The following is a 26,335-nucleotide window of genomic DNA, read 5'->3' on the forward strand; positions in this document are numbered from 1 at the left end:
TAGTAACTGACTCTCTTCACAGAGACAAGCTCTCTGCTGAAGTCCCCATGTCACCAAGTACACCTTCCTGTGAGTCTTCCTGTTAGGCCCCTTTGGAACAGCCATTTGGCCTGTGATGAACAGGGCTGAGTGCCACACTGCAATGCCTGCCTTCAGTTCCTGGCTTGGGGGTCTGATTCTAGTTTCCTGTAACACACACCCTGGCAGAGACCTAGGCAGCAGCAATGGCTCAAATTCTTAGGTTTCTGCCACTGTTGTGGGAGATCTGAACTGAGTTCCTGGCTCCAGCCCAGCCCCAGATGTTGTAGGGATTTGAGTAGACTGGCAGATGCAAGTTCCGCATCTCCCTCTCCTCTGATTCCCCAAAAACAAACAAATCAATCACTACAAGGTAGAAAATTGATTCCTCTCACACTTCATCTTTTTTAAGTGAGCCAGGATTCAAAGAAGACTTACACTCTTCACCAGCTTCTGCTAACATGTTGCACAGCCACAGACAAGTACAGCTTTTAAGAAGCAAACAGCTCAAAGTGTTTTGAAACAATGAAACACATCAAGTCACTAGTTCAAGGGCTACAAATAAAGACCAGCTCTCTCCAGTCCAGCTCTCCAGGGACACTCATGCTTTCATTCTTTCTTTAAAGATTTATTTTTATTTTATTATTATTTTTAAAGATTCATTTTATTTTTATTGGAAAGTCAGATACACAGAGAGGAGGATCTTATGTCCGATGATTCACTCCCCAAGTGACCACAATGGCTGGTGCTGAGCAGATCAGAAGCCAGGAGCCAGAAGCCTTCTCCAGGTCTCCCACAAAGGTGCACGGTCCCAAAGGTTTGAGCCGTCCTCGACTGCTTTCCAAGTTCACAAGCAGGGAGCTGGATGGGAAGCAGGGATGCCAAGATTAGAACCGGTGCCCATATAGGATCCTGGCGGGTTCAAGGTGAGAACTGTAGCCATTAGGCTACTGCACTGGGCGCAGGCACTCATGCTTTCTGGCAAAGCCCATGCACAGCAGGGAGGGCATGAGGGATGGGCTCCCCGTGAGGGGCATGCCTTCCCTACCCAACCTCCCAGGACAGCTGCCTCCCATGCTCAGTGGCAGCACCTGACTTCCTCTCCACCCGAGGACTTCCTCCACTCACTCACCTGAAGACTGAACCTGCTTCTGGGACTCCTTTGCTGACACTCCCTTGTCACCTGCTGGACTGTGTGGGCTTCACAGGAGAAAAATAAACCTGGCTCTCTTTCTCCTTTTAATTTCCCTGCATTCCTGTATTCCAGATACTCCAAATGAAAGATGAATCCTATATTGTTGGTATAATAACTTTAAAAGTCTAACGGGCAGAGGGGAACAACCCTATTTTTTTTTTTTTTTTTAAATAACGCAGAGGGCCCGGTGGCGTGGCCTAGCGGCTAAAGTCCTCGCCTTGAATGTGCCGAGATCCAATATGGGCGCTGGGTCTAATCCCAGCAGCTCCACTTCCCATCCAGCTCCCTGCCTGTGGCCTGGGAAAGCAGTTGAGGACGGCCCAAAGCTTTGGGACCCTGCACCTGTGTGGAATACCTGGAGGAAGTTCCTTGCTCTGGATCAAAACAGCACCAGCCATTGCGCTCACTTGGGGAGTGATTCATCAGACGGAAGATCATCCTCTCTAGCTCTCCTCCTCTCTGTATATCTGACTTTGTAATAAAAATAAATAAATCTTTTTTAAAAAATGCAGAAAACAAGATAATCTTAGAGGCCAGCATTGTAGTGGAGTGGATAAAACCATTGCCTGTGATACCAGCATCCCATCTGAGTGCAGGTTTGATTTCTGGTTGTTCCACTTCTAATTCATTTACTAAGGAGCCTGGATTCCATATAGGTGTTGGTTAATGTCTCATCCAGCTCCCTGCTTGTGGCCTGGGAAAACAGCAGCAGATGGCCCAAAGCCTTGGAACCCTGCACCCACATGGGAGACCTGAAAGAGGCTCTTGGTTCCTGGCTTTGAATCAGCTCAGCTCTTCCCACTGCGGCCACCTGCGGAGTGAATAAGCAGGTGGAAGATCTTTCTGTCTCTCATTCTCTCTGTAATCACCCTTTACATTTCTGCCCAGCGCAGTAGCCTAGTGGCTGAAGTCATTGCCTTGAGCTCTGGGATCCCATATGGGCACTGGCTCTAATCCTGGTGGCCTCTCTTCTTATCCAGCTCCCTGCTTGTGCACAGCCTGGGAAAGCAGTAGAGGATGGCCCAAAGTCTTCAGACCCTGCACCTGCGTGGGGGGCCTGGAAGAGGCTCCTGGCTTTAGATCAGCTCAGCTCCAGCCACTGTAGCCACTTGGGGAATGAGCCAGAGGATGGAAGATCTTTCTGTCTCTCCTTCTCTGTAAATCTGATTAAAAAAAGAAGGTGCTACGTCTCTATTTTGTTCTGACCAGGCTTACAACTACACAACATTAACAGGGAGGCATATATGAGGAAAGCGCCGAGCTTGGGACCCCATGGTCTGGACAGGAGGGCTGTACTTCCCTCCTCAGCATGACTGGGTCCTGTGTCCTTGGCTGTTAGCATGGTTTGGAAAACAGGACTCAGCAAGCCACCATCCTCCTGTGTAAGGTATGATTTCCTGCTGATCAAAAACATGTGTTCCCTTAAGAAGCCTGACACCAGACCTCTTAGCCATACCTTATAAGTGATCTGAAGCTAGGGTAAGGTTATAATCTCCTCGCATTATCAAGCCAATTAAATCTAAGAAGTTACTCTGTCCTATCTTCTTGTGAAACAGAATCTTCCAGACTTAGCTGAAGACACCACCCTGGGGAACTTGTGAACAACCCAAGAGCTCAGGTGGTGGGAAAATGAAAAACAGGGCTGGTGTTGTGGTGTAGTGTATAAAGTCGCCGACTGTGACGCTAGAATCCCATTTGTCCACTAGTTTAAGTGTCTGCTGCTTCACGTTTGATCCAGCTCCCTGCTAAAGGGCTTGGAAAGGCAGCGGAAGATGGCCCATGTCCTTGGGCCCCTGCACCCACATCAATGACCCAGAAGAAGCTCCTGGCTTCAGTTTGGCTCTGGCCTGGCACCACCTGCCCTATCCCTTGAGACCATTTTGGCAGTTAACTAATGGATGAAAGGTCTTTCGTTCTCTCCCCTCCACAACTTTGCTTTTCAAATAAAATTTTAAAACATAAATAAAAGCAAATCCTGAAGGACTTCTACACACTTTTGTTCCCAAGTCTCAAATCAATGGAACAATTACATTAAAAAAAAAAAAAACAACAACAAAATGAGGATAATACCCGTCCTAGCAGGAAGGCAACTCCAAACCAGCAGTACGCCCCCCGATTCGGCAGGCCCCTCCTTAGCAGCAGGTGATCTTCCTTCCATGTCATGTTTATGGTGTCCCTTGCTTTGTGCTATCCTCACAATGACAACTATGTGGACAATTCTGTCACCCTTTTGCAGATGACTGCTAGTAAAGCAGACCTGTGAGAGATGTGGCTGAGTAACGTGTCCATGGCCATCCAGCCAGGACACAAAAGGAACAGGGATGCTCTTCTAAGGCAGGGGAACGTGGTGATGATGTTGGTAACATCGGCAGGAAATGTTTACCAGGTTCACTGCACGCAAGAACTCTTTCTTCAGAATAATCCTGGGAGGAAGGGATTTCCATTTGCAGCTGAGGCTGTATTACCACTGGCCAGGATTAGCTCTCAGGCTGTCTGAGCCCAAAGCCCCTGCACTAACCAGTACAAAAATCAGCTTACCAACTATTTACTGAATATCTATTATTGTCAACCACTGTGCTAGCCTCACAGGACACACTGGGGACCAAATTTCGAACACAGGAACTGTTGGGGTATGAACCATATCCAAACCATAGCAGCAGGGCTGGTGCCCAGCATAGTAGGCTAATTCTCCACCTGTGGCACCAGCATCCCATGAGTGCTGGTTCAAGAACCGACTCCTCCACTTCCCATCCAACTTCCTGTTTATGACCTAGGAAAGCCATGGAGGATGGCTCAAGTCCTTGGGACCCTGCACCCTTGTAACAGATCAGGAAGAAGCTCCTGGCTCCATATCGGTTCAGCTCTGGCCACTGCAACCATTTGGGGAGTGAATCAGCAGATGGAAGCGCTCTCCCTATTGTCCTGTCCTTTTCTCTCTGTAAATTTGCCTTTCAAACAATAGTCGAGAAAAATAAAACAAAGCCACGTGCAAGGTCTGTACCTTGCATGACTCCACATAAACAAGATACCTGGGAAAAGCATCTCTCAAGTAACAGGAGCAGACCAGCCGCTGCCTGCTTGTGGGAACAGGGCCTGACTGCACGTGCCAGTCCTGTGCCTGTAGAAGTTACTGGGGTAACACAAACGTTCTCAAACACTGCACCACTCGGTGACAGCTGCGTAACTATACACAGACCACAAACTCACAATGAGTGGTTTTACAGTATTACATCTTAATAAGCCTGAAGAGAAAAACAAACCAAAAAAGCAACAACAACAAAAAAAACCCAGCTAGCAGAAGGTGTAGATGACGCGAACTCGGCTTCTAATGCTAACTGTTAAAGCTGGGTGATAATAGGGATTATATTATTTCTGTTACTTTTGTGCATTTTGAAATTTAAAAAAAACTATGAGTTTTTATATCATTAAAAAGATATTTTAAAAATAAGACTATTTGCCTCTAACAAATGTATATCATTCTCTAACTTTTTAAATAGACAAAGAATGTATACATAAATGATAAAGAACATGTTTTCATGTTTTTATAGCTTTTAATACTTTTTTCCATGCACATGAATCATCCTTACTCAAATGAAATACATTTATATTTCAAGAGAAGAAAGAAATGAGCTGCCTCTGAAATGGGTTCTCCTGAAAACAAAGAGGGGGAGAGAGAAAAGAGGGGTGCAGAGGGAATCTGGAGCCAGCTTTGTCGGGAACCAGACAGACCAGCAATTCTTACTGTCAGGGAGACTATCGCAACCCTAGAATTTCCTGACTCCTGAGACAGGTTCCAAGGCATAGAATGTGATGTATCATTCCAGGAGAATCAAAGACCCAGCTGGGCCCCTGCCAAGGCCTCTGTTTCAACCTTTTGTGGTTCTGTGACTTCATTGCTCCTCCTACAGCCCTGCCCACCTCACAGAGGATGTCTGTCCCAGAGTTCACTTCTGTAAGCAGGTTGCTTCTTGGGAAATTCCTTCCCATCTGCTTTTACTTTGTAATTGATCACTTCAGCAGTAAACACCTTGACATGTTCAGAGCGATCAAAGGGGTGGGAGTCCTGAGAGATGAGTGCCAGTCGATTTGACATCATTTTGCCTCAACTGGTGTCCCGGTCATGAGACTGAAAGGCATCAAGTCAGGCAACAAGGTGATGGCAATCTAGAAGCCCGAGGGCTGTCATCGGACACTCCATCACTGGCAAGGTACAGGTGACCTGGAAAGCTGAGACCTGAGAATCAAGGTCTTTCTCTCCCCAAGTGTCTTTTTCCTGAGGGCTGCTCAAGAGCAGAAAAGAAGTCTTTGTCTGACAGCACTCTGATGACAGGTTGCCAGGACACGCCCCCTGACTCCAACACCAGCCCTGCCCAGTGGAAATGGTGTGAACAATTCACTTCCTCTCAAGAAAACAGGACGTTTCCTTGGACATTTCCTTTTATTCCTCTGCGACCGGAGCCTCCTGCCTTACCATCTCCTTCCCTCTGAACAGCATCTGCTAGCAGTACACTCCGGCCAATCTTAATGACCCCTTGGTTCCTGCTGCATGCCTTTGGAGCAATAGCACCTCCTTAACGGAAGGCTAGATTTTCCTTCCTCAAAGATACAATCTCATTTTAAGACCACATTAATAACTGCTCCCCAAATTTAAGGGGGAGAGATGTGAGAAAGAAAAAGAGAACCAAGACTTTGGGGCAGAGTTTGCAGCTAACAGAAAACAATTACCCAACCCTTTAAAGCTCCCTAAGAATTTCACCACGCAGGGCCAGAATGAGGACCACTGGCAGCTAAAGCAGTCCCCTGGAGCTAAAGACCTCAAAGAGGGGGAGAAAAACAACAAAAACAAAACCCAAGGACCAAATTAGCTGTGGGAGACAGGTTTATGTCAGAGCTATTGCATAAAGGAAAGCTGTTCAGCAGAGACATACAAGACTCAAAAACGGTTACTTGGGGGCCCGGTGCGGTGGCGCAAGTGGTTAAAGGTCCTCGCCTTGCACGCCTGGGATCCCATATGGGCGCCGGTTCTAATCCCGGCAGCCCCGCTTCCCTTCCAGCTCCCTGCCTGTGGCCTGGGAAAGCAGTCAAGGACGGCCCAAAGCTTTGGGACCCTGCACCCATGTGGGAGACCCGGAAGAGGCTCCTGGCTTCGGACCGGCATAGTATCGGCCCGTTGCGCTCACTTGGGGAGTGAATCATCGGACGGAAGATCTTCCTCTCTGTCTCTCCTCTCTGTATATCCGCCTTTCCAATGAAAAAAATAATAAAAATAAATCTTAAAAAAAAAAAAAAGTTTTAAAAAACGGTTACTTGGAAGTGGGGGGGAAAAGGGAGCCTGCTGGCCAGGACACCTGTGCATCCCTGGGCAACCAGGTTGTAGTCTGGAAGGGTGGAGGGCACTGGCCTTCCCCTCTCCCCTTGCTGGGCCAAACAGCAGGAGAGTTCTTGGAGACTTTAGACCCTGCATCGACACCAGAGTGCCTGCTTCCTTCTGGATACATTCATCTGTCATCCACTTTAGTTACAACAGATTTATTTCACGTATATTTATCTCAATTAAAGAAAAAGGATGGAAAGTAAGATCAGTGAGGCTTAAAGAGGCAAACAGTTGGCCTGAGGTCACAAAATCAAGTCAAAGTCACAGAAGCAATCAGTGTCAGAGCTAGGATTCCAGCCCAGGCTGTGGATGAACCTGAGACCAGAATATCCCAGCCTGGCAGGTGTGTCCGTTGAAGACAGTTCAACAGACCTCATGTGTCAGGGAACAGCAAGAGTTAGGAAGGGGTGTGGAGCAAGAGTCAGCAGCCTGGTTCTATGGCCTGGCTCCACAGGTCTGTTTTCCACATGGGCCACCTGTGAATTAAGATATGGGCTTGATTCCCAAACTGCAGCTTAAGGCACCAGGCACTGGTGAGAAACCACCAATGAGTGCAAGAAAAAGAAGCAATGATGAAAAATGAGATGAACTGCGAAGTCCTGGGAAACTTGGGAAATACAAGCGTCACCAGCCAAACGGTCCAGGGATGAAAGCAAGTTCGGGAGCAGCAGGTGGCTCCTGTCATCCTGTGGCTGGATGCAGATGGCCCTGCTCATCTGTGTCCTCTCCATCTCCTGGCACCATTCAGAGGCCAGCATTGGACTTGTTATGGCATTCCGCAGCCTGCTCTTTTCCTGCAAAGATCAAAGGAGAACTTTCTCCAAGTTGTAAAAGAGAAACTAAATGGCAACTTAATGTTGCACCTGGCTTCTCCCTCCTGAGGGGGAGAAGCACCAGGGGCGCTCCTTTAGCAGGATTCCTCATCGGGTCAGTGCCTTAGCACCAGGGACACAGGGGCTCCTACAGAACATGAGCCAGGTGGAGCCACCCAGGAGCCAGAGGCAACACAGGCAACCCCAGATCACAATTTAGGAAGATCCAAAGGACTGGAATCAGAAGCAAAGCAGAATTCACGTGATCTGATAGGCGTCTCAACACCAGTATTCTAAATCACAGGATGCTGAGCTTGGAATGTAGAGAACATCAAGCTCAAGCCTTAAGCCTCAGATGACAAGTAGAAAAAGACACCAAACAAGCCAAAGCAAGTCAAGCCAGGCCCCAGGCTGAACCAGCGACAGTGCTGGGACCAAACCCAGGTTTCCGACTCCTGTTCTGGGTGCCCCTTCCTGAAAGGATGCTCACCTGCACACAAGGGCTGGGAGGAATAGAAACTTACAACACACCGGCAGGCGGCAGAGGCCTGCCCCCGTTGCAGGTCCACACCACACAACCTGCCCAATAGTTAGCACCTGTTTCCAAATTAAAACAGTCCCCGTGCTTCCACCTGGGGCCAGGGCTGGCCAGCACCACCTCCATGCATCCAAGGCAACCCTGATACCTCTCAGTCCATTCCTCTGCCTGGATTAGACCAAAACCCAAGGAACCTCTCAACAGTGAGGTTGATCCAGCACTACCCCCACTGGCTATGCACCCAAGAACAGGGAAAACATCCTTACACAAAGGTCAACATTCCTATTGGTGTTGTTGCACCTAACAGCCCCAAAGCAGAAATAACATGAAATAACACAAACGTCCATCAACTGGTAAATGGGCAAATCAACTGTGGTACAGTCATACAACGGAGTACTATTTGGCCATGAAAAGGAATGAACGACACAAGTATGCAACTTGGATAAAATCTGCAAACATCATGCTAAGGCAAAGCAACCCAGGGGATGTGCTGGCCGGATAGGTAAGTCATCAGCTGAGCCACCTGCATGGCCCATTATGGTGCCCGTTCTCGGCTCTGCTTTGGATCCCAGCCCCTTCCGAATGCAGCCCTTGGAACCAGCAGGTCCTGGTTCAAGAAAAGTGGGCTCTGCAACTCACTAGGGAGACCTGGACTGAGTTTCCAGCGTGTGGTTGCAGCCTGGTCCAGCCCCAGCACCCGCAGCCCCTCAGGGAACAAACTAGCAGGCAGAGCTCCCTCTCTTTTTTAAAAAAAGATTTATTTATTTTTATTGGAAAGGCAAATATACAGAAAGGAGGAGAAACAGAAAGATCTCCCATCCATTGACTCACTCCCCAAGTGGCTGCAACAGCCAGAGCTGAGCTGATCCAAAGCCAGGAGCTTCTTCCGGGTCTCCCACGTGGGTGCAGGGTCTCAGGGCTTTGAGCCTTCCTCAACTGCTTTCCCAGGCCACAAGCAGGGAGCTGGATGGGAACTGGGACCTCTGGGACATGAACGGGTGCCCATATGGTATCCTGGTGCATGCAAGGCAAGGACTTTAGCCAGCTCTGTCTCTCTTAAGAAAACTAAACACAAGAGACCACATCCTATTTAATTAACTTTATATAAATGACCTGAAGGGGAGAATCCATTCAGACAGAAAGTAAATCCATGGGGTTTCTAGGGCTTGGGAGTTTGGGGAGAAGAGAGGAGTGGGGAGGGTCTGCTGATGTTTCTTTTTGGGGTTATGGAAATGCTGCACAGTTAGACAATGGTGACAACTACATGACCTTGTGAATACATTAAATACTACAGTATTATATAGTTTAAATGGGTGATTTTTAAGATATATAAATTATGTCCATAAAAAAATTACTAAATAAAAACAAAAACAGTGTGGATGGCAATACACGTGTGAGAACTACAAAGCTTCATTCTCTAAAGTTTCCAGGCCCCTGCGATGCCTGTAAATGTACTGAATGAACATTTCTCAAGTGGCACCAAAACAGTCCCCAGAGCAGCGGGCTTTCCATAAACTGTGAAACCTGAGCCTGCGTCTCTGTGTGCAGCTGGACCAGCTCTGCACCCTGCAAGCAGTGTGAAGGCCAGGGAAGGAAGAGCCCAGAGAACTTCAGTTCACACCAGCCATCCCAGCACTGGCGAGTCTGGCCTGGAGGTTCAGGAAACACCCACTGTGCTTACACAGACCTGGGAGGCAGCAGCCTCTCTCTGGGGAAGAGCCATGCTTTACAAGAAGGATGGGAAAGCTCATAAATACCACTTCAAATCTGTAACTCAAATCCAAAGCACAAACTCAGAAAGCCGGCCTGTTCTCACAGCTGGTCAATTCACTAGCTCAGTTCTTCTCTTTTAAGGCCTCCGAAGCCCGTACACTCCAAATTACAGTTATGCCCTGCCCACTGCCCCACAGTGGCTGTGAAGCAGCCTGCCTGTCCGACGGTGTGCAGTCTGTGCCAATGTCCCTGTGCCCGACACAGATGAAAGCCAAGTCTATCTTTCCTACGTACCTGCACAAACTTGGCTTCTCCACCTTGTTCCCTCCTACATCAAACATGGAAGTTTTTCATCCTCAACCCTCTACATTGGCCTCTGTGGGTCACTGTGTATGTTACCCACTTAGTTACTGTTTGCAGCCTGGAAGTGCATGATATAACGAGGTGGCATGGGGAAGGCTCACTCACCAAGCTCGCCTCACCCTCCCCTCCCTGGCCTCTCTGTAGACCAAGAACAAGCTGGCTCCCCCAACGCCTTGTTCTGGGGCCGGTGGGGAAGGCAAGTAGCTTGGCGGAGCCATCTAGTTCAAAATGCAGACTGCGACCCACCTCAAGGACAGACGTGCTCCCGCCAATGCAGGTACTCTTGGTGCGATCCATGTCCCTCCTATAGCCGGACCTCACCAGGCTGCAGCCCCTCCAACCTCGAGTGTGCTCCCCAAACCTTCCAAACCCTTTCATTTGCCATGGCCCCTGACATTTGCCATCCTCTGTGCATGGGACGCTGTGCACTGCTGGCTCCCTTTAGGCCCCCAAAATCTCTGTGCACAGCTCCCACCCTGAAGATGTCTAACCACTCACTCCAGTTGTCACCTGATCACCCCCAATCACTATCTCCCCGCCCCCCCGCCATCCTCACAGCATTCACCACCCTCTGACATCTTATTCATGTATTCATTTTCTCACTGTCCTTGAACACCATCATTTCCAAGTTCCTGGCAGAGCATGGAGGAAGCATTCAAATATTTGTTCATTAAATAAATGTGTAACGAAACACACATTGCTAACTTACGGCCTCCTTAAAATCTCCGAACTGGTCATAAAATTTCCTAGTGTAATGCTATAAACACACCTCATGACTGAGCTGCTTCCTTACGGCAAGAGAGCGTGAGACTTCCTGTTCAGTTCTTACACCATCCTTGTTCTCAATGCGGTACGGGGGATCAGGGGGTCCTTCAAATGCAACTTTCAGGATTTGCCCCAGTTCTGGTTCAGATCAAAGGCTACAACCACACAGGCCTGACCTCTGAGGTCCTCGGCATGTTAAGTCGCTCGTTAAGTATGCGCGGTTGGTCACAGACAGCTACCAGGAGGTAGACCTGTCCTCACAGGTCTGCAGAAGACCAAGAGGCAAGAATGTCAGCAAGAATGTTGTTCTGCTCAAGTCAAACCTCACGTCACTTCCTTCCCCTGCTACACACTCCCAGAAAGCAAGGGAGTCACTGTGCATCGAGCACCTTGCAGGTTCAGCTGTGGTCTCTGGAAAAGCAGAATGTGAGCGGAACTTCTGGAAGAAGGGCCATTCCCCAAAGGCTTTACTTCCAGTAGAGCTATTTCCAGCCGCGGCTTTTACCTCCACTCTCAACCACACACAGGCCTCATCCCAAGCAGCTTTTGTCCATAACCAGCTACGTGCCTTGGAGGGGCCAGGAGGCAGCCTGCAGGCAGGCAGTGAAGGCTCACCCCCTTCCACGAGGCTCACTGAAACGCTGGGAGACCCGAGTCCCAGCATCACCTAACTCCAGGGCATTGGCATCTTTGCAAGTGGGTCTCACAAAGTTGCATCACACGGTTCTCCCGTCCCATCCAGGGGTTCTTAGGAGGTCACAAAGTTTGAGAACCAATAGGATCTAAGATCTCTACTGAGAAACCAGACAGGAGGAATGGGGTGGATCAAGGGCTGCAGGTGAGGGGAGTGGCAGCCAAGAGGGGTGGGCACTGGGGGTAGCTGAGGTTGAAGACGAGGACAGCGTTTGGGTTGGGAGCTTGGCTCAGTGACGAGGCTTCATCCTCCGACAACTCAGGGTGTTGGGGAGGCCGGGAAGAGGGGGAGAGGAGAATGCGGAAAGCATGGAGAGTTCTAGGGAGGCGTCCGAGCACAGAGGTGATGGGGTGGGGACCAAAACAGGAATGGATGCAGGCAGAGGCAGTAGACAAGGATTCCCTCCGAAACGGCGCCTCGCTCCAAAACTCGGGGCCTCACGGTAGGGTCCAGCCTGAGGAGGAAGATCTGGGGGGGAGGGGGAACAGCCCCAGCTAGGGGCAACGTGAGCCAGGGGTCCCGGAGGTGACTCGGGGACAGGCACGGGGTGCCGGAAGGTCCTGAGATACCCTGAAAGGCCCCGCTCCAGCTCCGGCTCCCGGAGTCTCCTTCACTCACCATCGCCGGCGCCATCTTGGATCCACGTGTCGCCGTGATGACGTCGGCGGAAGTGGTGCTCCCTTGGTTACGGAGTTTAACTCGGTGAGGTTGTCATCTCCCGGTTTCGGTCGCGGCTAGCGGAGGGGTGAGTAAAAGGCAGCACCTGGTAAACAGTGTGACGTGGAGGTCAGGTGGCTGATTAGGTGAAAAGAGAGGTCTGTGTAACTAAGGGAGCCATGTTAGCTCCTGGCAAAAACTAAGCCTCCCTATGCCCACTGCATTATGGGCAATAGGGGTGTGTGGAAACGCGCTCCCGCTGCGGGCGCCATCTTTACTAATGGCAGGACGACCGGTTGCTAGGGTTACCTGCGGCTTTGATTTGGACAAATGGGATGGGTCTCTGGGCTCCAACAGCCGCCCTATTCCGAGGGTTATTTGTAATTATATATTTAATTCTTTACTTGACTATTGGGTGTGCTAATGCACTGTAATCCCTATGAGGGCAGGACGTTGTCTTTTATTTAACCTTGCTCTGCCTTACTTTTATCTGCCAAGTGGGAAGGGAGTTTTTATAGTATTATCAATACAGGATTACAGTGAGAAATCAATAACGTAGGAGGTACATCCAGTAACCAAGGATGAATACATAGGATTTATTCAGTAAGTCATTGTCACTGAATGTAAATTTGTAAATCTGCCTTTCCAATAAAAAATGAATAAATGTTAAAAAAAAAAAAAAAAAGAAAGAAAGATGAGCCTGGTGGCATGGCCTAGTGGCTAAAGTCCTCCCCTTGAATGCGCCAGGATCCCATTATGGGTGCCGGTTCTAATCCTGGCTGTTCAACTTCCCATCCAGCTCTCTGCTTGTGGCCTGGGAAAGCAGTCGAGGATGGCCCAAAGCCTTGGGACCCTGCATCCATGTGGGAGACCAGGAAGAAGTTCCTGGCTCCAAATCGGCTCAGCTCCAGTTGTTGCAGTCACTTGGGGAGTGAACCATAGGATGGAAGATCTTTCTCTGTCTCTCCTCCTCTCTGTATATATATCTGACTTTGCAATTAAAAAAAAAAAATCTTTGAAAAAAAAAAAAACCTATGGTTTGCGCTGCTATTTTACACACACACACACACACACACACAAATGATAAAGCTCTTTTAAAAAGATTTATTTTTATTGGCAGATTTATAGAGAGAAGGAAAGACAGAGAGAAGGATCTTCCATCCATTGGTTCACTCCCCAAATAGCTGCAACAGCCAGAGCTGAGCTGATCTGAAGCCAGGAGTCAGGAGCCTCTTCTGGGTCTCCTGTGTGGATTTAGGGTCCCAAGGCTTTGGGCCATCCTCCTCTGCCTTCCCAAGCCACAAGCAGGGAACTGAATGGGAAGCTGAATGCAAACCAGTACCCTTATGGGATTCTGGCACTTTGCAAGGGGAGGATTAGCCACTGAGCCATTGCATGGGACCTAAGTTTCTTTCTTCTTTTCTTTTTCTTTTTTTTTAAGATGTATTTATTTTTATTGGAAAGGCAGATATACAGAGAGGAGGAGACAGAGAGGAAGATCCTCCACCCGATGGCTCCCCAAATGACCGCAACGGCCATTACTACGCCGATCCGAAGCCAGGAGCCAGGAACTCCTCTGAGTCTTCCACGTGGCTATAAAATCCCAAGGCCTTGGGCTGTCCTCGACTGCTTTCCCAGGCTACAGGCAGGGAGCTGGATGGGAAGTTGAACAGCTGGGATATGAACTGTATGGGATCTTAGTGTGTGTAAGGCAAGGATTTAACTGCTGAGGCATTGTACTGGACCCAAATTATCCTTTTTTAAAAAAAGTTTTATTTATTTATTTGAAAGGCAGAGTGGCAGAAAGAAAAGACAAAACAGAGATCTACCCACCCCCTCCTTGTCTTCTCTTTCCTCTTCCTCTACCAATAGCTCCCCGTGTACAGGAACCAGTATCTCTCAGCAGCCACCTCTCCAGACTCCAGCATTCTTGCAAATGGTGGAGGCCACCATAATCATCATGACAGCAACTTGGCAATGGGAAATGCCAGGTTTCAGGCAGCCCCTGACCCTATGGGAGATCAAGCCCAACCAACCCGCATAGCGATGTGGCCTTGGAAAGAGAATTGGAATCTTGGATTCTGAGAAATTATTGTTTGCTTCCTGGCAGGTGCAGCCACCAGATACCAGGGAGATTGGCCAACTCCTGTGTCCCCTAAGATGTGTCTGTCCCTACACCCGAGTAGCTACAGAAACGTCTCCTTGTGTGGACAAAGGAAATTTGCCAGTGTGATCAAGGATCTTGGAGATGGAAAGATGATTCTGGGTGATTCAAGGCGGGTCCAAAACAATGCCAGGGATCCTCACAAGTTACGGCAGGAAGAGGGGCAGTCAGCATCCGAGGGAATGTTCCCAGGGAAGTGTGGAGTCAGGTGCACAGGGAACAGGGCGTCAGGGATGTGAGCGGCCTCCAGGCACAGGGAGAAATGAAGTTTCCAGAAGGAGGCAGGCCCTTGGCCCCGCAGGAGGGTGTGTGTGCTGTTTCAAGCCAACAAGTGTGTGGTCATCGTTACAGCTTCCTTCCAACCCCAGTGCAACAGTGACTATTTTGGGCCAGGGAGAAAACTCAGGGCATTGAACTGCTCTGCCTCTCCTCACACATCAGACCGAGATTTCTAACTCATACAGCAAGAAAGCAAGCCGATCCTCAGGCACTTCAATAACAGGCAACCATACCTGTCATTTAAATACTTATTTCATGACTTTCAACAGTTCCCATCCCACCCCTAGCTGGAAGAGGAATCCACCTGTCCTGGTTAATGGAAGTACTATTTTGGGGTTTCCTGAGAATGGCAGGGCATGACTTGCTCGAGTCAAAAGACATTGTCCAGTCCAACTGTGCATGTGGACACTGGAGTGGGGCAGAGTGACTGGGCCTGGGGCAGGAGAGCAGGCCCTGGTGGAGGCTGCTGGGGGAGAGAGGGGGCACCTGCTGGGGCCTGCATGGCTGCCTGACTTGGCCCTGGCCCACCCGTCATGGCTGCTGCTGGTATTGGCTCTCCGTGGCCGTGTAGAAGTCATCCAGCACACTCTGGATGTATTCGAAGGTGGGCCGTTCCTCTGGGCGGTTCTTCCAGCAGCGTGTCATGATGCTGTAGAGCTCCTCGGGGCAGTTCTCCGGTCGCGGCATCCGGTACCCTTGTTCCAGTGCCCGGATCACCTCGGGGTTCGACATCCCTGAGAATGAGTTGGGTAGTGGGGAAAGGGAAGGCTTGAGAAACAGGGCCAAGTGTAGGCAGACATTTTGGTTGCTCCAGCAGCCATCCCTCCCCGCTTCCTGCAAGCTGAGCTCCTCCCACCGGGAAGACCCCCAGCCAGCCTTGCAGCTTATGGCATGGCCATGGACCCCCTGTTTCAGCCAGTGGGAGCAGAAGGGAGAAGTATGCTGGGAGGCCTCCTGGCAAGGTTTTCCTCCCTGGATCGAAGGAGAAGTTTTGGAGGACCTGCACACATTCCCTTCCTCGCTTCCTCTGACACTAACAGGATGGCACAATCCTGGGAGGTGCAGCTATCATCTGACCGCAGGGGGAAGATAATCAGAGAAATTAGTCCGGAGCCCCGATCACCATTGAGCCACTAAACCTAGCAGCTACAGTGCCAAACTCCATGTGGCGGGGAACAACTTGTCTGCATTGTCTTCATTCTCAGGCTGTTGTTTTGTTACAGCCTGATGCATCCAAATGATTAAGGCTTCTAAGCCACTGCCTGGCTTTTACCCCACAGTCAGGTAGCCTTACTCTGTGTCACATTATGGGTGGGACCATTTCCCTGCCCATTATAAGTTTCTATCAACTTATCCTTAAGAATAACCACCATGATCCCAAACTGTAGATGATGAGCCTTGCATGCCAAATTTATGATCCAGTGTTCCGGCAGATATTTTTACTTTATGTGTGTAAATCACCTCAAATAGCACAGGGCTTAAGCAAACCTTAAAGTTCCACTCCCAGACCATTGCCCAGGGGAAGCCAAGATAATCTGGTTTCTCTCTCCCTTGCCTCCTGCAGGAGCAAGTCTGTTTCTTGTTTGAAGGATCACACCGCCTCACATCTGCCACTGTAGCACTGTATCCAGGCTATTGGCATCTCTGTCTGGGTCCTGGCTGCAGCTCTCCGCTTGCCTTCCATGCACTTTCCTTGGGCATGGAGACAGGTGTTGTAGAACAGTCAGTGAAGCTGCCACCTGCGAACTGGTGTTTCATGTGGGTCCCAGTTCGTGCTGCAGCCACTCTGCTTCCAACCCAGCTCCCTGCTAATGTGCAGCGGAGGATGACTCAAGTGTTTGGACCCCTGAATGCACATGGGAGACCTGGAAGAAGCTCCTGGATCCTCAGTTTGGCCTCTCTGTAACTCTGCCTTTCAAATAAAAAAAGTTAAAGATTTATTTAATTTTATTAGAAAGGAAGATTTATGGAGAGGAGAGACAGAAAGATCTTTCATCTGCTGGTTCACGCCCCAAGTGGAAAGGCAGATTTGACAGAGGGAAGAAGAGACAGAAAGCTCTTTAGGCAGAGCTGAGCTGATCCAAAGGCAGGAGCCAGGAGCTTCTCAGGTCTCTCAAGCAGGTACAGGATCCCAAGGCTTTGGGCCATTCTCCACTGCTTTCCCAGACCACAGCAGGGAGCTGGATGGGAGGTAGAGGATTAGCCAATCAATCCAGTGTTCCAGGCCCCAAATAAAATTTTTTAAAAATCTCTATTAAGTTAAAAAAGTGGCAACTGCATGATGCTGGCTGCTTCCTCACCCAATTTGTTGCACAGATTTCCTGCGTGGTTAGGCCAGCATCCCCACTCTGCTCCTTGACCATTGGCCCTGCTCACCATGTCATCTGTCATCTGCCCTCATTCCTTGCCTCTGGCCACATTAGCTTCCCCACCGCTATGCCCTACAAGCTGGCAGTGCCATCTACCTGGAAGCCTCTCTCCAAATAGTCACTCGGCTTTCGCTTGTCACAACCTGCTCTGAAGGGTGCCCTGTCTACCAGAGCTCCCTGCCACTCCCTCTCACAGCCCCTCAGCAGTGGTCTCCATCTGACAGAGCTTGTCCAGTAAGTGTGTCTTCCCCTGCCTTATGAACAGGTGCACTGAACGTGTAGAGACCCTGTCTCATTGCACCCACCGTGTGCAGCACACAGTAGGAACTCTGTAAATACTTCTGAATGAATCCAGTGTCTGCATCTGTTACTTCCAAAGTCTCTGTGCAAGGCATATATCACTCCCTGTATTCTTTTCACAGGTGGAGACACTGGGGGTAGGAGGAGTGAAGTGAGTTGGTCATAGTTTAATAGCTAATGAGAGAGGATTTACATTCAATACTATTTATATAAAAAAAATCAGAGGCTCTTTAAGTCAGTGTTGCCTCTCTCCCAGGGTTCTGACCATGGGTACTCCAAGACACTCAAGTGGGAAGAGGAACATGGTGTTGGGTGCATCTCTGAATAGCCTCATGGTCAGCTCAAAATGGGGTACTGCTCATCGGCAAGAGGGTGCAAGAGGGTGCAAACAGCCATTCAACAAGTGACATGCCAAACACAGAGGTAGGCCCAGCAGATTCTTGAGTGAGGAATAGAGACCTGGTTTCTGGTCCCATGGAGCATAGAGTCTGATAGAGAAAATCTGAAGCAGATACATAGTTATCAAGTGTGATGGGTGCTACCCATGAAACAACATAGGCTTTTCAGGAGAGAACCACTGGGCAGGAGTGTGAAGCTCTGGGTGATTGGGGAATAGCCACAGAAATGAGGTCCCATACCACCTTCAGGGCATATGAGGAGTTTAGGATTTTAATCTAATTGTGATGGAAGATCAGTCAAGAGAAGTGGAGAAGCAGCAAGACCTGATTCACGGTGTAGAAAACCCGTCTGGGTGCAAGTGGAGAATAGACCACAGGAGAGAGGGCGGAGAAAGCAGTGCAGCTGCTATGGAGGCCGGGCACCAGCCCTGTGAGAGCAGAAGCCATGCGGTGACAAGGGGGCAGACTTGGGAGATGTTTGGGAGTTGAGCAGCCAAGCACTTTGGAACTTCTTGAATGTGGTAAAAGATGAGAGTGAAGAAAGGGCCAGGGAAACCTCCAGGCTTCATGGTAGTGTCCCTGAGATGGGTGCGTCGAGGCAGGCTGGGGTGCAAACCAGGAGCTCCCCCCTGAACGGGATGTGATGATGAGAGGGAGCCACCCGTAAATGCCACCGGACTCACCTGGGTAAGGGATGCGGCCGTAGGTGACAATCTCTGTCAGCAGGATGCCGAAGGACCAGACGTCTGACTTGATGGTGAAAGAGCCAAAGTTGATGGCTTCCGGAGCTGTCCACTTGATGGGGAACTTGGCCCCTGTGGGGTGGGACAGAGCAGAGCTGGGGTGAGGGGTGTGCAGAGTGGTCAGGCCTGGCTCCCTGCTAGGGTGAGGGAATGGCGCCACGCGGCCCCTGCAGAGCTGCAGCTTCCCGCAGTGGGGGCTCTTGCTGGAAGCCAGGCCCCAACCACACTGAGGAGAACCGGCCGAGGTCCCTGTGGGGAAGGCCCAGGGCTGTGGCAGTGGCATGGGAGCTGACTCCGGGAACCACCTCACTAGCTCCACTGCTTCCCTAGGCAGCTCTAACCCCCAGGAGTAGAGTTCCCGAACTCAGAGACTTGGGGAGCAGAAGGCCCCTGGGGGCCTGGAGTCCAGCTCACAGACTGTGTCTTGGTCCTCTTAACTCTAGCAATGCAGAAGGGAGTATGTAGACTCCTGGCCACTGAAAGGAGCAGGTGCCTCTGCTTCCCTCCCGCCCAGGCTTGTCTGCAAAGGCTTAGTTAGCTGTTGGTTAGTGTTCCTGTTAACTTCATGATGGTTGCCAGCATTGTCTGCAGGACATAGGAGCGTGGCAACGTGATGAGACCTTGGCAGTTGACGCAAGGTCCAGCTGTAAAGGTGCCCTGGGTGTGGGTTTTTCTCTTTCCCTTTCCTCCCTTTGGATCTAGAGACTTTTCTTTATATCCTGCGTGTCCTCTGATGTACTCCACACCTTTGCTTTGTGTGTGTATGTGTGTGTGTGTGTGTGTGTGTGTGTGTGTGTGTGTGGTTTAAATCCTTAGTTTTAAATTTTTCATGGAGTCATAAACTTGAAATAGAGTGCGCAGATGGTTAACGTACAACCTGATGTCCCTGCAGATACACCTGTGTCCCTGGAGGCCCGTCTGACCAAGAGCCAGAGCATCCGCAGCTCTGCAGAAGGCAGCGCCCTGCTCCCGCTCGCTCGGCGCCTCCTCACCCAGGCAACCATTGTGCTAACCCCTACAGTTAGAAATGACGTCTGGTTCCCCATCTGCATTATTGACATAGAATTCACAGGCCATACAGCTCACCCATTCAAAGGGCACATTTCAATGGATTTTAGAATGTCCATGAAGTTGAGAACTTTAGAATATTTTTTCCCATTCCCTCCACTAGCGCCCAGAGCAGTTTCCCCTCGTTTCTCCCCAACATCCCATCCCAGCCTGAGGCAACCACTGATGGACTTTCTATGTATTTACACTTGCCTGTACTGGACATTTCATGGAAAGAGAGCCATACAACCTGCACCTGGCTTTCTCAGCAGCTGATTTATGTTGGGTCTGGATCAGTACTTGGTTCTATTTTATTGTTGAAAAATATTCCTTTGTACCACATTTTGTTTAATTGTTCATCAGTAGCTGGACATTGGGTCATCCCCAGTTTTAGCCTATGATGAATAATACTGCTAAAGATTTTGAGATACAGAGAAAAAGAGACACAGGAAGATCACACACACACACATACACATATATGTTTGTGTGTTTTCAAAACATTTCAGAGGGGGCCTGGTGCAATAGCCTAGTGGCTAAAGTACTTGGATCCCACATGGGCACTGGTTCATATCCCTGCTCTTCCACTTCCCATCCAGCTCCCTGTTTGTGGCCTGGGAAAGCAGTCATGGATGGCCCAAAGCCTTGAGACCCTGCATCCATGTGGGAGACCTGGAGGAAGTTTCTGGCTCCTGGCTTCAGATCAGCTCAGCTCTGGACATTGTGGCCACTTGGAGAGTTAATCAGCGGATGGAAGATCTTCCTGTGTCTCTTTTTCTCTGTAAATCTGCCTTTTCATTAAAATAAAAACATCTTTTAAAATTTGTTTTCAGAGGGAGAGAGTGCATGTACTTCCTCAATCTCTGATTTACTACAGAAGGAGGACATGGGAGGGTGTGAGCGTACGAGTGTGTATGTCCGCTTGTATTTGCTTCCCAAATGTTAGCAACAGTCAGAGCTGGGCCAGGTCAAAGCCAGGAGCCAGAAACTCCTTCCAGGCCTCACCGGCCATCTCCCTGCGTGGGTGAGCAGGAAGCTGCAGTCAGGAGCGCTAGCGGGACTCACTCCCAGGCGCTCCGGTGCGGGACAGGGGTCTCCCGACCGACTGCTGCACTGCCAGGCCACATGCCTGTTCCGTCTGCTTTGGAGTGTCAGACACATGGAACTGTCCAGCGTCTGTTCCCTTCTGTCCAGCTCCCTTCGTGATGTCGTCCTGTTGGTGGCAGGCATCCATCCAGTATGTGCTTTCTCACTGCCGCGTGAGCCAACCATAGCCATGTCCATCTGACTGTCTCTGGATTCTTGGATTCTTTCCAGTTTTTGCCTGTTACAAAGCCGCTCTGCCTTCACTGCCACACACCCACCCTCCTCGACCTGGTCTCAGATTTCCAGGTGAGATTCTGAGGTCTCTGCCCTCACCCAGACCTGGGCATCTTCCCAGCCCCTCTCATGAGTATCCATTCTCCACTCTCCCAGTCCGCCAGCAGGTGCACGGACCCACCAGGCAGCCTCCCCTACCTTCGCGAGCTGTGTACTCGTTGTCCTCGATGACCCGTGCCAGGCCGAAGTCGGCAATCTTACACACCAGGGATGCAGAGACTAAGATGTTGGCAGCTCGGAGGTCTCGGTGGATGTAGTTCCTCTGCTCGATGTAGGCCATGCCCTCTGCAATCTGCACCCGAAACAGACACCCTACTCCTCAGACCTGACCCAGCCCAAGCTACTTCCCGCAAGCCTGGGGCTCAGACTGCCATTTCTCTGGTCATCTAGGTTAGTGAGGAGGGGGCTTCTCGAGAATTCTAGAGCTCCTGGAAAGCACTTTGAAATGTTCTCGAGGAAGAAAGCAACAAGATTATTTCTCCAAGACTTTTATATATACACACACCCCAGTATGCTAATGAAGAGCCTTCATCCCCACTCCTCTTTCTCAGGACAGACTAGCTTCATGCCCCACTCTGCTGTATCTCTTAGATTTTCTTCATCCCCAAGTCTGGGCAGGAAAAATTCATCCACTCATTCATCCTACACTCAGTGTCCTGTGAGGGCAAGGCATGTTACCCAAACAGGTGCAGAGCCAGGGAAAGCCCTTGCAGGTAGCAGGTAGCACTAGCACCAGCATGGGGAGACAAGGCAGTGTCTGAAGCAAGAGGGCTGTCTGGGCTGGGCGCTCAAGGAGGCTACTTGGAGAAGGGGAGATTTGAACCAAGACTGGAATGACTGAGGAGGTTTCCTGATTGCACCACAAGAGTATTGTGAATGTCACACTTGCATCATCCGTAGATCCCCAGTCTAGAACCATGTGCGGCCTCTGAGTCTCCCAGAACTGCAGGGCTCTGGAGGATTGCAACTGGGCGCAAGCTTTACAAGATGATTTAGGAGGTGTGTGTGTGGTGGGTGGGGAGGATGGGGGACTTATCTGATGAGCCCAAACCCGGGCTGCCTGCTCCAGGTGGGAGGTGTGATGCACTTGCAGGGAGTGGACAGCAGGCGGCACCCAAGGTAATTGGAATCCAGATCCAAGCTTTTCTCTGAGACTTTTTTATAAGGAGTCGGTTAACTAATGTAAGGAAGTGATGGCAGGGCTAGTAGCTTATTTATATAACCCACACCTGTGCTTCACAGTATCGAAACCCATGTTTTAGGAATAACTCTGGTGGTCAAAAGAAATAGTATGCAGTGGTCACCTGTGCAACGGCAGGTGTGGTCCAGTTCCCTCCCTGATGAATGGGGAGACCAAAGCCCAGAGTAGGTCACAGGTCAACTGCCCATTGGCGACAGGGCTAGGCCCCCTCCCACTGCACTGGAGGTGAGACCCAAGCCCCAGGCCCACCCTGCTGCGGGTGTTGTGACACCCTTTGTTTTCTCGCTTCGGACTTATGCACAGGCTGTATCCTCTGCCTATAGCACCTCCTCTGTCCTCCTCCTTCTGGGAGGACTTCTCTGATTGCCCCTGGGCCAGGATAAAACTTGTAGTGAGTGGAGGATGGGAGAAAAAAATGGGTTTTCAAGAAGTGTTTCTGTGATCTGTGTACTTTATTCCCTTTGGTGGTTATTGTGCTATTTGGAGAAAGAGAAAGCTGTTCCATCTGATGGTTCACTCTGCAGACGCCGGCAACAGCTGGGATTGGGCCAGAAGCCCAGAACTCCTTCTGGTTCTCCCACATGGTGTCAGGGACCAAAGCACCGACCCCTTATCTGCTGCCTCTCACAACACATGAACAGGAAGTTGGAGCAGAAGCTGAGCAGTTGGGACTCGAACTGACACTCCAGTATGGAGTGTGGCCACTTGGGTCATCACTCTCTAAGAGAGCTGGACAGTCAACTCCATGAGGACAGCAACACTTCCCATCTCACTCACGGCTGTATTCCCCGTAATTAGTGCAACAAGGTAGGCAAGCTCACTAGACCTGATTCCTCATCTGGAGTTTATACCTCCATTTCCTATTCTGTTACTGGGATAACAGTTACCCAGCTATGGCCAGACTGTGATGAACCAGGCTGATGCCGGACTAGGTCATGTGAACCTGATCACTGTGCTCTAAAGGCTATCTGGATGGACTGTTTTCCCTCCTCCCTTTTTATTTGAAAGCTTCCATCTGCAAGCTCACTGCACAGATGCCTGCACCAGACAGGGCTAGGCTAAGTGAAAGCCAGAAGCCCAGACCATTTTAAACTCCTGAGCTTTGGGATACAGAATTCGTTACAGACGAACAGCTCACAGAGATCCCGCTCTGGAGGGTTGGCGTGAGGATTAAACAAATCATTATGTACAAAGTCGATGCAAAAGCGTGTATTCACACTGAGCGCTTCGTGCCTGCTCTGCATGATGACTGTTGGCAGTACAGTGTGCGGCGGGCGCCTGCCCGGGGGATTTATCACCACTCCGCCCCACCCCTCACCCTCCCCTCACCCAGCTTCCTCTCCAGCTCTCACCTGGGCTGCAAAGTCGATGAGCTTTGGCAAGGGCTGCTGGCTGCCCTCTGTGGTCTTCAGAAAGTCCAGCAGGCTCCCTGCAGGGGAGAGGCGGGCAAGGGTTACCACTCCTTTATTTTTATTGGAAAGTCAGATTTACACAGAAAAGGAGACACAGATCTTCCATCACGGGTTTACTCCCCAAGTTTCCGCAACAGCTGGAGCTGAGCCAATCCAAAGCCAGGAGCCTCTTCTGGGTCTCCCTCACGGATGTAGGGTCCCAATACCCTGGGACTTCCTCGACTGCTTTCCCAGGCCACGAGCAGGGAGCTGGATGGGAAGCAGGGCTGCCAGGACATGAACCAGCACCCATACGGAATCCAAGCGCATGCAAGGCGAAGACTTGCAGTGACTAGGTTATTGCACCAGGCCTTTTTTTTTTTTTTTTTTTAGATTTTATTTATTTATTTGAAAGGCAGAGTGACTGAGAGAGAAGGAGAGAGGAGGGAGAGCAAGTGTTGAGTCAGGTAGAAACGGGGAACCAGGAACTGCATTTGGTTTTCCCCTGTGGTTCTCAACTAGCCGAGCCATGGCCTGCTGCCCCCCAGGGTTTGCACTGGCAGGAAGCTGAACTGGAAACGGAGTTGCTGGAACTCCAACCACCATCTGCTGTGTTACAGCACAGGTCCCCTCCCCCACACTTCAGTGTGAGCTTACAAGGAATAAAGTTTTGTAACAGTGTCTCCCAGGACCCATGTTTGGTGCAGCCACGTGGCTGCATCCGAAGGCCTGGCTTTGAGTCCCAGCTCAGCTCCCAGTCCCAGCGTTCGGCTAACGTGCAAGCTGGGAGGCAGGAGGTGATGTCTCAGCGCTTGGGCCCCTGCCCCCCACGTGGGAGACCCGAATCGATTTCCCAACTCCTGACCAGTGCAGACATTTGGGGCATGAATCAGTAGGTGTGAGATCCCTGTGTGCCTCTCCACCTTCTAAACAGATAGAGCAAATACATCTCAAAAACCAGCAATGTTACTCCCGCATTCCCAGCATTGGAGAAATGGAGTTGGAGGGTTTACTTTTCATGAGGTTTTTGCTTGCGGCACAGGGGTCACTGGATGGGCCAGCCTCCTGAGCCTGTGGGATTGGGACCGTGGCTTTCTAAGGTTGACAGAACCGGACCTAGCACAGTTTTTCAGTGGCTAAATCCTTGCCTTACACATGCTGGGATCCCATATGGGCACTGGTTTGTGTCCCAGCTGCTCTGCTTCCCATCCAGCTTCCTGCTTGTGGCTTGGAAAGGCAGTTGAGGACAGCACAAAGCCTTGGGACCCTGCACCCATGTGGGCGACCCGGAAGAAGCTTCTGGTTCCTGGCTTTGGATTGGCTGAGCTCCAGCCATGGTGGCCATTTGGGGAGTAAACCAGCAGATGGAGGATTTTTCTCTCTTTTTCTCCTTCTCTGTAAATATGACTTTCCAATCAAAATAAATAAATCTTTTTTTAAAAAGCTGACAAAATTGTGTGCAGAGTTGGCTCTCCCGATCCATGGTCTCCAGCTCTGTGGGTTCAGTCAGCCACAGATGAAGAACATTTATAAAAGCTGTGTGTGGGATCCGACGCAATAGCCTAGTGACTAAAGTTCTTGCCTTGCATGCACTGTGATCCCATATAGGTGCTGGTTTGTATCTTGGCTGTTCCACTTCCCATCCAGCTCCCTGCTTGTGGCCTGGGAAAGCAGTCGAGGATGGCCCAGAGCTTTGGGACCCTGTGCCTGCCTGGGAGACCCGGAGAGGCTCCTGCTCCTGGCTTCAGATCAGTGTAGTTCCAGCCATTGCGGCCACTTGGGGAGTGAATCAGTGGACAGAGGATCTTCCTTTCTGTCTCTCCTCCTTTCTGTATGTCTGACTTTCCAACAAAAATAAATAAATCTTTGAAAAAAAAAAACTCGTGTGTCCTGAATATGCCCCGAGTTTTTCCCTCGTGGCCATTGCCTCACTGATATGGTGTATCAGCTGTATACGTGGCTGGCGTATCATGCCACTGTGCATTAAAGGTCACCCCGAGACACGTTCAGGTGTGCAGAGGCACATGTGTGGGTCACAGGCAGGTGGCTGCCGCAGTCCAGTATGTGGAGGAATTGAGCACGTTGGGGCTTGCTCTCCACCCCAGCTGAGAAGGAGGGGTTCCCAGGGCCGATTGCATTTGGAATGTGTGAAAAAGTTTTGAGATTTCAAATCACACGGCATGAGACTGTGTTGTGGCATGCATCCATTTGCCCAAAAAACGGGCTTAGGTTGAAAGCAACTGCGAATGGGGGCCTCGAATGATTCCCAAATTGTGCTGAATTGTGGTGGGGGTAGGGTGGCCTAGACCTGCTGCTTTGGCAACAGTCCCAGAGCACTGGTGCCCCAGGAGAGGAGGCGGGTTCCCTGCTACACTCCCTGGCCACGAAAGCGCCTGGGGAACCATGAGGAGCCCAGCAGCCTCTCCCTTCTCACTCGGTGTGTGTGTCAGGGGACCCCCTTGTCCTGGTGGCTCCCTGTGTTCCCTTCCCTAGGGGCCCCCTTGGCCTGATGTCACCCTGTCCCCACAGCAAGGCTGCATTGTTGCAAAGTGCAGTGTTTAGTGGATCCTTCCCAGAGGAGCTCCTGGCCACACTGGAGGCAGCTCGAAGGCAAGAAACACAGCAAAGATGGACAGACCAGTCCCCAGCCCCAGCCCCTTTACCTTTGGCCATGAACTCCGTGATGATGTAGATGGGCTCCTGCGTGACCACAGCATACAGCTTCACCAGCTTGTCATGCTGCAACGTCTTCATCAGGTTGGCCTCCGCCAGGAAGGCCTCCACCGACATGCTCCCCGGCTTCATTGTCTTCACCGCCACCTTGGTGTGCTTGTTGTAGATGGCTGGAGTGGCCCGGGGAGCAAGCAAAGAGGGTGAGCCCAGTAGTCCTCCTCCCACAGCCCTGCCTCCCCCAGGAAGCCTTCCCTGCCCATCTCA

At 50.5% G+C, this 26,335-nt stretch overlaps 2 protein-coding genes across 2 annotated transcripts in view; both read right to left on the reverse strand.

Moving 5' to 3' along the window:
• Positions 1-12,330, reverse strand: part of TM9SF4 (transmembrane 9 superfamily member 4) — a 43,261-nt gene extending 30,931 nt beyond the window's left edge. The window contains exon 1 of the mRNA XM_040981659.1: positions 12,091-12,330. Within this exon, the coding sequence (XP_040837593.1) occupies positions 12,091-12,105 (15 nt within the window). The 5' untranslated portion in view covers positions 12,106-12,330. The remainder of the gene's footprint in view (positions 1-12,090) is intronic.
• A 1,562-nt stretch (positions 12,331-13,892) lies between these two features.
• Positions 13,893-26,335, reverse strand: part of HCK (HCK proto-oncogene, Src family tyrosine kinase) — a 34,958-nt gene continuing 22,515 nt past the window's right edge. The window contains exons 9-13 of the mRNA XM_040981662.1: positions 26,062-26,241; positions 23,360-23,436; positions 20,945-21,098; positions 18,323-18,454; positions 13,893-15,306 (exon numbers count right to left, since the gene is read on the reverse strand). Of these exons, the coding sequence (XP_040837596.1) occupies positions 15,104-15,306; positions 18,323-18,454; positions 20,945-21,098; positions 23,360-23,436; positions 26,062-26,241 (746 nt within the window). The 3' untranslated portion in view covers positions 13,893-15,103. The remainder of the gene's footprint in view (positions 15,307-18,322; positions 18,455-20,944; positions 21,099-23,359; positions 23,437-26,061; positions 26,242-26,335) is intronic.

This window comes from Ochotona curzoniae, unplaced genomic scaffold, assembly GCF_017591425.1.
Source record: "Ochotona curzoniae isolate NIBS_2020 unplaced genomic scaffold, NIBS_Ocur_1.0 contig_3520, whole genome shotgun sequence".
NCBI lineage: Eukaryota > Metazoa > Chordata > Mammalia > Lagomorpha > Ochotonidae > Ochotona > Ochotona curzoniae.